Source organism: Condylura cristata, unplaced genomic scaffold, assembly GCF_000260355.1.
Source record: "Condylura cristata isolate star-nosed mole 26May11 unplaced genomic scaffold, ConCri1.0 scaffold00001, whole genome shotgun sequence".
Classification (NCBI taxonomy): domain Eukaryota; kingdom Metazoa; phylum Chordata; class Mammalia; order Eulipotyphla; family Talpidae; genus Condylura; species Condylura cristata.
Genome location: NW_004567102.1, coordinates 9,721,109 through 9,733,744, shown reverse-complemented (window position 1 = coordinate 9,733,744; position 12,636 = coordinate 9,721,109). Strand labels below are relative to the sequence as shown.

Here is a 12,636-nt window from a genome sequence, read left to right as displayed (position 1 = left end):
GAACTGTTCCTGGCTGTGTAGCCCTGCGCTAGACCTCTAAAAACAGGCAGAGGCCACCCTCCTGAAACTGTCCCCAGACTGCCATCCTCAGGTTGCCCAGAGCACCACTGGCAGTCAAAGGACCAGAGGATCATGGAGGAGTCACCATAATAGACTCTGCTTCAGGCCTCAGATCCAGGGCACTGTCCAGCTCTGCCCTGCTGCCCAAGGGACAAAGCTCTTTGTAACTGCCCTCTTCAGCCTGGTCCTTCCCCTCAGGCTGCTGCTCTCTGATATGGCTCACAAGCTAAGCTGTCTATTGCTCATCAAGGGAATCAGAAGAGAGTGGACCTGGCATGGTGACTAACTTGCTATCTTTTCAGAGAGGCTGTCTTTCTGGAAATGCTGGCTAAGCACGGGCAGTAAAAGGGAATTCTGTCAGACCCATACCAATTAAGTATTTCCTTACTGTCGGACAGACACCATCACTGCTATGAAGACCTCCTTTTTGGTTAAGTCCAGACCCACCCTTTCCTTCCCAATTTGAATGCGCCAGAGGCTTGCCCAGGGCTTGAGCTGACACTACTGTGCTCTTCTCATCCAGGTTTTCTTCTCCCACCCCGACATCGGACGGCATAATGTGCCGTCCACCAGGTGTGTCAAGCTGACCCTGTTCCTGCCCTATCATTAGTGTGCAGGTAACCCATGGAGAAATCACAGGTTACCATTCTCCAGCTGCAAAATCGCCATCACCTTATCAGCTACCCTAACAAGCACTGTTTACAATTATGCCAACACCCAGGGCCCGAGTCTTTGATTTCCATCACTATCCCACTGCCATCCTGACATTCTCCCGAGACACCCCGCCCACTCACAAGGCAGCTGCCTTCCCAGCGGAGGCTGGAGGACCCTGACTGCCACTCCGCACTCCACCTACCTTCAGAAAGGTTAACTTTTCCTCCTTCCATTCTCTAGACCCTCAAATATAAAGTGATACGGCAGCTTGTTAAATTATTGGCACAAGGATCTACAAGTCTTAATGTATCTTTACTCATTTTAATTTTCAGGAACTCCCCTAATGCAGTGCATTTCCTACTGCTGATGGGGACCTGTGTGGATCTCAAAATCAACTTAGTGGGTGGGGGAAAAAAAAAACAGGATAGGAAATAACAAGTGCATTGAATAAACAGTCTTGTGCCAAGTTTAATTTTAGTTGCATGTGTGTGTGCAGGATATAAAATCACTCCAGTCAGGATGTACAATCACTTCTGGTCAGTATCTTAATCCCAAAATGTTTCAAAGCCACTGTCGGACACTAGGAATCCTCAAGCTTTAAGGAGCATAGGAATCAGCTGGAGCGCTTGAAAAATTCAGGTTCCCAGACCCTGCTCTCAGATATTCTGATTCTCTCCATCTGACGTCTACTCCAAAAATCTCTACTTTTTAAAACCAATTCCACCCCCCATTCTGGTGCACATATTATCTATGAAGTATGTAGGACTCAACTTACCTAAGGTGTTCTGGCAAATGAAAAACTTACAAATGTAGGTGAGATCTCTAACAAAGGTGGCAATGATCTTCAGCCAAATTCAAGAGCCCCCCAGGTCACATGATGGAGATAACTGACTTTCAGGCAACCTGTCCCCTCGGCTAGAGAAACCTGCCTTGACTCCCTGTTCTCTTGAAGCGATCCCCTTCCTGCCATTCAACTACTTCCTGTCCTTGAGAACTGAACTCACATGGCTCTCTCTACCAGGAAACCATCCTCATTAACCACACTGCCCACCTTAACTTCGTGAATGTCATGTCTCCTGAGTTTTTATGCCTCTCGCTTACCTGAAGTGCGTAAGGCATCTCTCTTCCTTGTGGACCTAAGCTCACCCCAGGCCTCAGTGCCCCAAGAATTCCCGACAGTTGACTCACAGGGCTAGGGCTAGCTTAGTGCCTTTGCTGGCTATCCTTGAGGCCTAATTTAGGAGCTCTGGGGTGCTGCCATCTAGCTCAAGAGAACAGCTTCCCACCTAATTACCATGGACAGCTTCTTCACAGCATGAAGGCTGGGCTGGTGTCAGGGCCCAGGTGACTTACCCTGCCCGGTGACTTCACCAGTAACGGGAGAAAGCCAGCCTGAGGGGCACAGATCCGGTCCCACTTGCTCGACTCTTCACCAACCAGGCCTTTCTGCCTGGCCCCAAGTCTGTGACCTCAGTCAGCCTCCAAGGCAAGGAGGGTCTCCCGGGAGGGAGAGTCCCCGCCGTTCCTTCTATCTGCCCCTGGTTTTGACTGCTGTCAGCTGCAGGAGTACCCAGCGCCCATGAAAGGTGGCTCCCTTTTGAGGGGAGGGGCTGGGGGGAGGCTGTGGGCAGGAGCTGGACCAGAGAAGGCATCCACTAAGGTGGGCTAAGGGCAATGGGCAAGCTTCCCGTCTTTACTGTTTCAATCCAGTCTATTCTACCATGGAGCCTAGCACAGCAAAACTGTCCAGAAAGCAGGGGAGAGCCAGAAGGAAAGCTGAGTAGCCCGTGGCCCAAGAGAGTGAAGGTAAGAGACACAGGCAGCCCACGCACAGGAGTATTCCCACTCAGAGGCTGCAGAAACACGCTCGGGGCCATACGTAGCCCAGCAGGCCCTCAGACAGGCCGCTGCTCCAGTGCACTGGTGTTGAGGAGCAGCTGCCCTGTGCCAGCAGCATGGGCAAAAGGCAATTTTTCCATGTGGAGGGCACACAGAGATACAAAGCCACTTGCAGGCCACGTGAACTGGGGCAAGTCACCTAACCTCTCCCATGCATTCAGTTTCTTCATCCACAAAATGGGGAGAGTGTCATGTGTTTTAGAGGGCGCCTTAGGAGCCCTGCAGAGGGAAGGCGCGGCCCCCAGAGGGGCGGCACCCCACCAAAGGCAGACTTCAGGTCAGTCCCCAGAGGATCTCCAAGGAGCAGCAGCAGCAGTGGGAAGGCCTGCCCGGAGGACCCCCTGGGAATAACACCCCGCATGTACTTACTGTAGGACCTGGCCCCCAGGGGCACTCATTCAGGGAAACCTCTGTTACCATCTCCGCCCTGGCTTCCTTCCAGGCCACCCTCGAAGACTTCTCCCTCCCTGTCCTCACCTTCTGCTTAGTGCTGAGGGGCTGCGACTTCAATTTCTCATCCTTGCTCTTGGAAATCCTTAGGAATTGTTTGAGGTCCCCCTGAGGGAAAAGTGAAGCGGTGTGTCTATCATTATCTCCAAAACATCAAACAGAGCAGGTGCTCATGGTGCACCTGTCCAGACAGTCTGTCCTTCCCAGGGCAAGCCCGGCAGGAATTTAAACATATGTGGGCTATGCCTCCCAGAAGCTTCTCAGTCAGAAAGAGGGGACTGTCATTCCTACCCACAGGGGAGCCCCCAGACAAAGCACCTGCCATCTAATCTAAAACATAAACCAAAAAGGGGAGACTCCTGCAGCAAAAATGTGGACTCTTAAGCACTGGCCAGTGGAGATCAAGGATTACTCCTCCTCACCTTGCCCCAGGTTAGGGAAGCTCGGAAGTAGCACTTTGAGACCTAAGGGATAAGGCTGGGAGGAGTCAGGGAATGGAGAGCGAGGGGCTGGAAAGAGAGGCTGGCGATAGAGTCCACACTGACGCCTCAAACAGCTGGGGTGCTGGGAAGGAAGGAAAGCTGGGTCCTGAAGTCAAGGGGAGACAGGGCTTGGGGAGAAGGGAAAAAACAAGCCAAAAACCAGAGTCAGGGAGGCAGACCTCGAAGGCACTCATGCAGTGTGCAGAGAACTGACCAAGCCCCAGAGAGGGGCGGCAGAAGAGGGGGAGGGGTGCTGATGAAGGGAAAGCAGAGCTGGGGGCAGGAAGCTCAGCAACTCAAGGTGGCAACAGCAGGCTGGCTGAGGTCTTGGCTGAGACCCTATGAGGCGAGGTTCCCATGGGGCACCCCCCAACAACCCCCACCCCACCCCACCCGTCAGGGCACCGCCACAGCATACCAGGTCCACATACTCCAGCACCATGTAGTGGGGCTCAGCCTCCCGGCACAGCCCCAGCAGCCGCACCACGTTGGCGTGGTTCAGCTTCCCAAACATCTCGAACTCCCTCCGGAAGTCCAGCTGCTGCTGCTCATCACGGCTCTGCAGGCTCTTCACAAGCACCAGGGTCTCTGCCACCCCTTCCTCCAAGCCCTGTGCCTTCGCCAGGAACACCTCCCCAAACTCACTTTTCCCTGGGGGTACAGGTCAGAGTCAGTCAGTGTCACACACTGCGGGCATAGGGGCTCTGCTGACCCACCTCCCTGGACTGGGGGGTGGCCCACATTCTGCTATGTGACCCCAGGTAAGCCACTTGCCCTTTCTTTCTGAGGGCTCCACTGTCTTCCACATTAAAACAAAGAAAGGGATTAATAGTTCTCTAGTTAAGTCTTAATGCATGCCTGGAAAAAAAAGGAACTAGCACCAATGCAGAATTTCTCACATTTTCTCCCAGGACAAGGCTAACTTTAGTCAGGTTTAAAAAGAGAAAAATGGGGCCCTCCCTGGAGGCACAGTGGGTTCAAGCACAGCACTAAGAAGCTAAAGCTACTTCCGCATGAGTTTGATCCCCGCCTGCCCCGGAGATGACCCACATGGCACAGCAGACCTCCCCTGACCCGCCCGCTGCCCCCCTCAGCAGTGTACTTCGTCAGTCGGTCTGTTCTGCTCCCTGCTGTCTCTGGTGAATCCTCTCACCACCCCTGCACCTCTGGCCTGTACCCCAGTTCTGTATGCATAAGTACATAAATCTTTAAAAATAAATAAATAAATGAATAAAAGAAAAATAGGGCCTCCATGGTGGTGCAGGGGTTACCCTTAGCAGTATGATGGTACTGGCAGCCACTGCAGCATGACTTTCACCCCCGGCCAGGGAGCTGACCCACATGGCGTGGCAGACCTCTCCTGACCTGCCTGCTGCTCCCCTCAGCAGTGTTTCAGTCAGTCGGCCTGTCCTGCTCCCCACTCTGTCTCTGGTGAATCTTCTCACCACCCCTGCACTTCTGGCCTGTACCCCAGTTCTATATGCATAAGTAAATAAATCTTTAAAAAAAAAGAAAAAAGAAAAAAATGTTTAAGTAATAATAAACAGAAAATGAAACTATCAAGTAATATCAAAACCTGGGGGGGCGTGTGAATAAAAGGCTTGCAGGGGCATAGTGGACAGGATCACCCTGTGCTCCCCCACCCCTACCAAGGTGCCAGGTTTCAGAACTTCAGAGTCACCAGCCTGATCTAGTCTCAAGTCAGAACTGGGGGCCTGCAGTTAGCAGCGACATACCCAGCGTGGTGATGGGCTGCAGGCTGGCCCTCGGGAAGTGCATCTTGTCACTCGTGCTGTGGCGTTTATTGGTGGCTGCAGAGCCGGAGCCCAAGCTGGTCAGGGCCACTTCCTCCTGGACCTCTGCGGGGGGCTGCCCATTCTGCACAGGCCCGCCTGGGGGAGGGCAGAGGGGCAAGAAGAAGAAACCAACACTCTTAACCACTCCGGAGACCTCAATTCTCTCCCAACCCCTGACTCCTGCCAGTGGGTACAGTCATGGTGTTCACACACTGGCGACGGGGCCAGGGAAACTTGGCATCCCTGAGCACACGAGCGCTTACTGATGCTGTCTGTCAGACCTCGGGAATGGAGTGCAGTGCACACATCTTCTCGAGCCACTGTCCCTGGACACCATTTCCACACCGGGTTTTGCTTTCCCAGGGCCTGCTATGTATAAAACCCTAAAGAGGCACCAGGGGAATCAGGAACGGAGACACAGGCCCTGCTCCAGACCTCTGCTGACATGAGACCCTGCAGTACCGCAGGGAGCTCCCACTCAGAGGTTGTGCAGAGGGAACCAGCCAGATGGCAGTGAGGGAGCCCAAAGACACACGGGGGTGCAACACAGACCCGTACACCTGTGCTAATTAACCTGGGGTTTGGTGTTAGCAGGAGGAAGAGACTGGAAACACTGAAAACATTGGAGGTTGGGTCTCAGCACTATGAAGCTATCTGCAGTCACTGCAGCACAGGTTTGATTCCTGGCCAGGGAGGTGACCCACGTGGCACAGCAGACTTCTCCTGACCTGCCCACTGCTCCCCTCAGCAACGTACTTTGTCAATCTGCCTGTTCTGCTCCCTGCTCTGTCTCTGGTGAATCCTCACTGTCCCACCTACCTCTGGCCTGTACCCCAATTCTTGTACACATAAATAAATAGATGTTTTTAAAAAAAACAAACAGAAAGCAAGCAAGCAAACATCTGAGGTTGGCCTACAGGGACCAAGAAGGAAGTCTTGACACCTGCTGCTCAGAAGCCAGGGTTCTGGAAACATGGGGGTGAGGGGCCGGCTCAGCTCAGGTCCAGGTTCCCACACCCAACACAGCAAGGCCACCCCTTCAGGGTCACAGCTCTTCTCCGAGCAGCAGGGGGGCACCCACCACCTCCCACCTAGAGTGGACCCCTCACCATTGAGGCACTCCATCTCTGGCTCCTCGCCCTCAGGCTGTTTCTGAAGCCTCTTGGCTTTGCAGCGCTTCTTGCAGTAGAACATGAGACCCAGCACAGCAATGATGTAGGCCACGGCGGCACCCACGGACAGGCCAATGGTCTGGATCATCTTGTAGGGGGGAGGGCTGCCCGAGCCCTCGGACTCCTCCAGCACAGGCTTGTCTGAGACACACAGGCAGGTGTGGGTAGAGGCCACTCAGCCGGTCCCTGGCCTACCTCTCTACTGGCACCTCCCGACCCGCACAGGACAGCCCCTAACACTGGACGCCCTGACCAAGTCAGAGACCAGGTAGGATCATCACCTTCCCTGGTTTTAATGAGGGCCAGTCCTGGAGCCCCACCCAGCCACGGGGAAGCTCTGAAGATGAGGCCAGTGATCCTCAAGCTGGCAGTGTAGCCAGGAGCCAAGATAAGAAACACAAGCACCAGGGCACAACCCCAACACAGAGTGTGCACAGAGCTTCCTAAGGCAGGCCCCGAAGAGTAGCATCTGGGATTCTAGTGTTGAGTCCTAGACAGTGCCTGGCACTTCAAGAAATGTCATTTATCAAAGGTGATCCACTAGCCCAGGGTTTCTCAATGGCACAGAATCCCAGAAAGAGGGCCTAGGAGTCAATAGGGGAACAAAGGGACAGAGCCCAGAGGAGACTACCCCCAGGGGTTCCAACCGATGGACCTGTCGTTCACTATGGTCCAAGTACATATCCACATAACACCGTCTAGAAGAATCCTTTTGCTACTCGATCAGGAAAGTCTGAAAACTGCTCACTTAAGCCTCTCCCATCTCAGTGCAAGAACAAGGCCCTGCAGGGGAAAGAACTTCCCCCACACAAAGAGCTGGCAGGCAGGACAGACTGCTCCCACACCCCAAGTCCCTAACCGGATGAGTCCTTTCACCTGACTCAGCGTCCCTCCAGGGCACAGGCACCAGGTTCAGCTGCACGGTGACCCAGTACCCTCCCTGCACACCCAGGGATGTCCGTGGCCCTGGGGCGGGGCTCAGAGAGGAAGCATGTTCGAATGAGAGCGCGCGCGCGCACACACACACACACACACACACACACACACACACACACACAGTCATAGGGTGTGAAATAAGTGGCCGTCTCGCTCTACGCAAAGCAGTGGAGCCTGTGACAGGGCAAGGCCATGGGGACTGGACTCAGCTATTCCCCCCAACACCCCCAAAAATGGCTGAAGTGCTTTCCAAGTACTTGGGGGCCACTGAGTACAAATTTGAGAAAGCAGTCGAGCCCCGCCACTTCCTGAGCAGAACCCCCTCCCTGGCCCATACCCACGACGTAGAGGGGGGCTTCCGTGTGCTCGATGTTGCAGCTGTTGCCTGCGATGCAGGTGTAGTGGCCCGAGTCTTCTGGGGCGACGTTGTGGATGACCAGGGAGCCGTTCTGGAAGATGTGCATCCTGCCAGGAGAGAAGCCATGGTGCTGCCGCCTCACAGGCTCCGGGCTGGCGGGGTGAGTATGGGAAGGAGACGGCCCTACCTGGGTCCCAGCTTAGTGGGGTCCAAGATGCGGTCTTTGCCCTTCCACTGAATGAGCGGCTTGGGGTCCCCCTGGGCTTCACACCGCAGCAAGGCTGTGTGGCCCTGGTACACGGTTGTACGTTCTGGCTTCACCTTGAAGGTGATGAACACTGGAGGGGAAGAGCCCAGCCAGGGGCGGGGCGCAGTCAGCGAGGAGGCAGCAGGGGGCGGGGCTGTCCCGCAGGCCTGCCAGCCCCGGCCCAGGCGTACCTGCCACGGTGAGCTGGACGTGGGCCCGGATCTGGCCCTGTAACCCGTTGGAGGCGATGCAAGTGTAGTTGCCGGCATCGTCGCGGGTCACCCTGGAGAAGTGCAGGGTCCCGGCGTTGTCTGTCACCCACTCTGGGAGGCTGCTCCCATCTGCAGAAGTAACAAAGGGAAGTCAGGGGGCAGGGGGGCTCGAGTTACGTGGGTGGCTGGCAGTGCCCACAGTCACTCACCTCTACTCCAAAGCAGGCCGCCACCGCTGACCACCCACAGACAAAGTCCACGCTCCTGAGCCAGGCGTGCCGGCCCCATGGGCACCTCTTCCCACTACCCTAGATCACACCCCACCTCTGCCAAACTGGACTGCTGAAAGGGCCGAGACCTGGCCTTGTTGTCCTGCTTCCTGCCTGTCACTTCTCCCTCCTAGAACCCAAAGTATCCCAGGCTTCAGACGCCGCTTGGGCCCCACCTCCCAAAGAAAGCATCCTCAGACCACCTGAGCACACAGAACCTAAAACTCTCTAACCCTCTCTGTTAATGGAAATGTAAAAACTGGCCCAGCCCGTTAAAAAACAATTTGGCAATCCGCATCAAGGGTTGTAAAAACGTGCGTGCCCTTTTATACATAATTATTGTTCCATTTCTGGGAATCTTTCCCAAAGGAAATAAACCCAAATCCAGAAAAACCTTGGCTTAAAGATCTTTATTACAGCAATAAAATGAGAGAAACAGAGAGGGAGATGGAGAAAGGGAGAGGGAAGGATGGCTAAGTACCCAAACCTCTAACATTTAGGGAGTACTCGAGTAAACTGCAGTGAATCTAATCACTGCACTATTACTGCAACCATCAAAACCAATGTTTATGTATGAAGTGGGGGGGGGGAGTTTGATAATGTTAAGTTTAAAAGGCTCTATTATTATCAGGACACTTACATCACCTCTGCTTCTACAGTATGACTGACTCAGTAAGTTAAACGAGTGAAACTTGTACAATAAAACTGCTGTCCAAAACCAAAAAAGATATCCACAGAAAAAGATGTGCACCCCAAGATGATGGATAGTGGGGTTATGCATTTTTTCCTCCAAAATTTTCTAAAGGAGTACATGTTATTTTTAGGTTGGAAAGGATGATTGTTCTGAGAAGGCGCGGGAAGGAGGGACTGATTAACAGCACTGTCTGGCTGCTGTCGTCTCGGGCCATTTCATACACTGTCCGGCGCCATCATCAGACCTTTCGTGTCTGGCCTTCTTCCTAACTGGACGACCAACCGGCCTCGTATTCCACGTCCACCCCACACTCCCTGGCACGGTGCTGGGCACTCCTCGGACACGCACACGTCTGACTGCCCCTGAACCCGGCCCGCACGGTACCCACCTGCCCGTACCCACTTAATAGTGGGCTTCTCCCGGCCCGTGGCTGAGCAGGCCACCGTGGCCTCCTTGTCAAACTCCACGCACTGCTGCGGCCGGGGTGGTGGTGTGAACTTGAGCTTTTCTGTTTCAGTAGAATGAGGGTGGGTGGGTGGGTGGACAGAGGAGGAACTGAGGCAACTGGACAAGCCGGGGACAGGCCTGAAGATCCTGAACCCTGTGTCCTCCCCTTTCACTCTCCTGCCCCGCCCCCCCCGGCCAGGTGGACGGTCCCCACGCCGCACGCCCGCTCACCCAGCACTTGGACACGGGCTTGCGCCTCGATGCTGCCAGCCGGAGTGCTGCTCACACAGCGGTACCACGTCCCATCGTACACCTCCACGCTGTTGATGCGCAAGGTTCCGTTCTTGGAGACCTCGAACCGCGAGTCCTGCAGCACACGAGATGGTTCAACCCCAGCCCACACCAACACCTCCCTGAGGGCAGCCGGGAAGGGTGCCATGAGGTGAGCACACAAGAAAGCGGGGGGGGGCAGTCCATCATCTCTCCTCCCCCTCCCCACTTACGCACCAGTGAGCCTCATCCTCACCTCCGGGATGAGCATCTGATTTCTGTACCAGATGACCGTGGGTTTCGGTGTGGCCTGTGTCAGGCAATGCAAGTAGCCTGGCTTGCCCTCCTCCAGATGGCTGTCTTGGGGCTTCTTCAGCCACGTGGGCACAGCTAGCGAGACGAAAGAAACAGTGATCCTGTCTCAGCAAACTCTAATGCCTAAGGGGCACCTGAAATCAGAAGTCCCCCAGCTCAGGTCCTGCATCAGGCCTTGGTGAAGGCCACTGTGGCCACACCTCTGGACATCACTGCAGTCAGGGCCACCACTGAGCCCCGACCCCGATGTGTGTATCTGTACTGGCACTTTGCAGCTAAGAAAACAGAGATTCAAAGTAGGAAGGGTCACCTGCTAACATGTGACAGGCAGGAACGAAAATTTTGGTCTATTACAACTCCAAACCCTTCCTCATTTTATTACACCCTCACGTCCCCAGGCTCGGCCCTCAGACCTCTGTTCCATTTTCACCACGTTGGTTTCCTGAGGGATCTCACCTGGCACACAGCCTTCCACACCCAAACCCCAACTCCTGTCCACCCCACCCCATGTTTGAGTTCCTGGCATCTCTGGCAGGGTGTCTAGCAGGCATCTCAAGCTTCCTCTGTGTGAAAGGAAACACCTGACTGGCCCCAGCCTTGTTGTCCACTTCTCCCCACCACAGTGACCACCAGCCGAGAGCCAGAAACCTAGCCATGACTTCTCTCTGCAGCCTTCTGTGGCACATTCTTGCCACACAGACCCCACTTACTGTAGGTCCAAAATAGCACCTTTCACTTCTACCACGACCACAGGTCCCCTCATTGATAGTCACCTTTATAAGCTGGTCTCCCTACTTAGATGCTCACCCCCAACATTCCAGTCTCCTTGGAAAGCCAGCGTGACCTCATGAAACCCTCCCCTTCCTTCTCAAAACCAGCAAAGACCTCATCACACCGACAATTTCTCACCTCAAGCCACAAAAGTGACACTGTCCCTCTAAGATACAAGCCTACTTCTGTCTCAGAGACTATTCTCATGTCACCTCGTCTTTTTTTATTATTACTAATTTATGCATACAAAAGTTGTGGTTCAGGACATAGGTGCAGGGGTGAGAAGATTCACCAGAGACGGAATGGGCAACAGAACGGGCAGATCTACTGAAGTAAACTGCTGAGGGGAGCAGCAGGTGGGACAGGAGAGGTCTGCTGTGACATGTGGGTCACCTCCCTGGCCAGGGATCAAACTCATGCTGCAAAAAGACTCATAGTCCTGAAACGTAACCCCTTGGGCCACCCAGGAGGCCCTACAGAAGCCTTGCTAAGCTGCCCTGGCCCTCACCCTGTCTTCTCTGTCACTTCAGGCTGTTTCTTTCATGGTCCTCTCGCCACCTAAAATGTCTGTGTTCCTGTGGCTGTCTTTCTCGGTTTCGCTGTGCTCCCATTAGACTGTGAGCTCCACAAGTCAACACTTCCGGTCTCCTTTGCTCACAGCTGCAAAGGGGGGAATGGTACCCTGCACCAAAGGCCCTGGGTAAGCCTGTGGCCAGGCCACAGTAGCAGAGCTCAGTCTCCTCTCAACTCTGCACCCTGTCCCCTGCCCCACCCCCAGTCCTGGGCAAGGCCCATGGCTCAGAGCCCACAGGGGGCACAGGCCGCAGCTCGGCCAGTGCCCACCACAGCCACATTCTCCATGTACTGGCATCACCAGAAGCCTTCGTAAAACACTCTGCAGGGTCCCAATTCCGGAGTGCAGGTGAGGAGAGAAGGGTGGGAAAGGCACCCCACTAGAGACTGACTGGAGAAAGGCTGCCTGCTGCACTTTCTGCCGAGGGGCATGCCAAGCACACACCCCTGCCCATATCCAGTCCACCAGGCATCTGAGCGCCAGAGGGCCTGTCTCTGGGGGATCACATCGTAACAGCAGCAATGTCATTCCAACTTCAAATTTCCAAACCCTGCCCACAGCCAAAATCTCTCCTAACTTCCAAAATTGCCTTACTAGGAAAGAGGTAACAGTCAGAAGAATCAGACTGCAAAATGTTTGTGTGTCTGTGCTGAGTGTTTGGTTTGTGCATACTGTTAAGCTATCATGAAGGTTTAAAACAGGTGTGATATAAAGAAAAAATAAATAAATAAAGTGAATAAATCATGAGCATATTGGTCTTTATCATATACACTCCTAGTCAGACTTATTGCTTTCCCCTTCCTATTTTACAAGTAATTATGCTTATTATAGAAATTTGGAGGGGCCACTCTGGTGGTGCAAAGGATTAAAGCACAGTGCTATGAAGCTATCCGCAGCCATAGCAGCACAAGTTCGATCCCCGGCCAGAGAGGTGACCCACAAGGCGCAGCAGACCTCTCCTGACCTGCCCAGTGTTCCCCTCAGCACTGGATGTCAGTCAACTGTCTGTTCTGCTCTCTACTCTGTCTCT

The 12,636-nt window shown here is 54.1% G+C and overlaps 1 protein-coding gene across 1 annotated transcript in view; it reads right to left on the bottom strand.

The window, feature by feature from the left end:
• PTK7 (protein tyrosine kinase 7 (inactive)) overlaps nucleotides 1-12,636 on the bottom strand; it is a 58,393-nt gene that overhangs the window by 7,478 nt on the left and 38,279 nt on the right. Inside the window, exons 7-16 of the mRNA XM_004674010.2 lie at nucleotides 10,203-10,336; nucleotides 9,908-10,043; nucleotides 9,618-9,737; nucleotides 8,246-8,395; nucleotides 7,995-8,145; nucleotides 7,787-7,914; nucleotides 6,451-6,654; nucleotides 5,282-5,437; nucleotides 3,964-4,196; nucleotides 3,091-3,171 (exon numbers count right to left, since the gene is read on the bottom strand). Coding sequence (XP_004674067.1) covers nucleotides 3,091-3,171; nucleotides 3,964-4,196; nucleotides 5,282-5,437; nucleotides 6,451-6,654; nucleotides 7,787-7,914; nucleotides 7,995-8,145; nucleotides 8,246-8,395; nucleotides 9,618-9,737; nucleotides 9,908-10,043; nucleotides 10,203-10,336 — 1,493 coding nt within the window. The remainder of the gene's footprint in view (nucleotides 1-3,090; nucleotides 3,172-3,963; nucleotides 4,197-5,281; nucleotides 5,438-6,450; nucleotides 6,655-7,786; nucleotides 7,915-7,994; nucleotides 8,146-8,245; nucleotides 8,396-9,617; nucleotides 9,738-9,907; nucleotides 10,044-10,202; nucleotides 10,337-12,636) is intronic.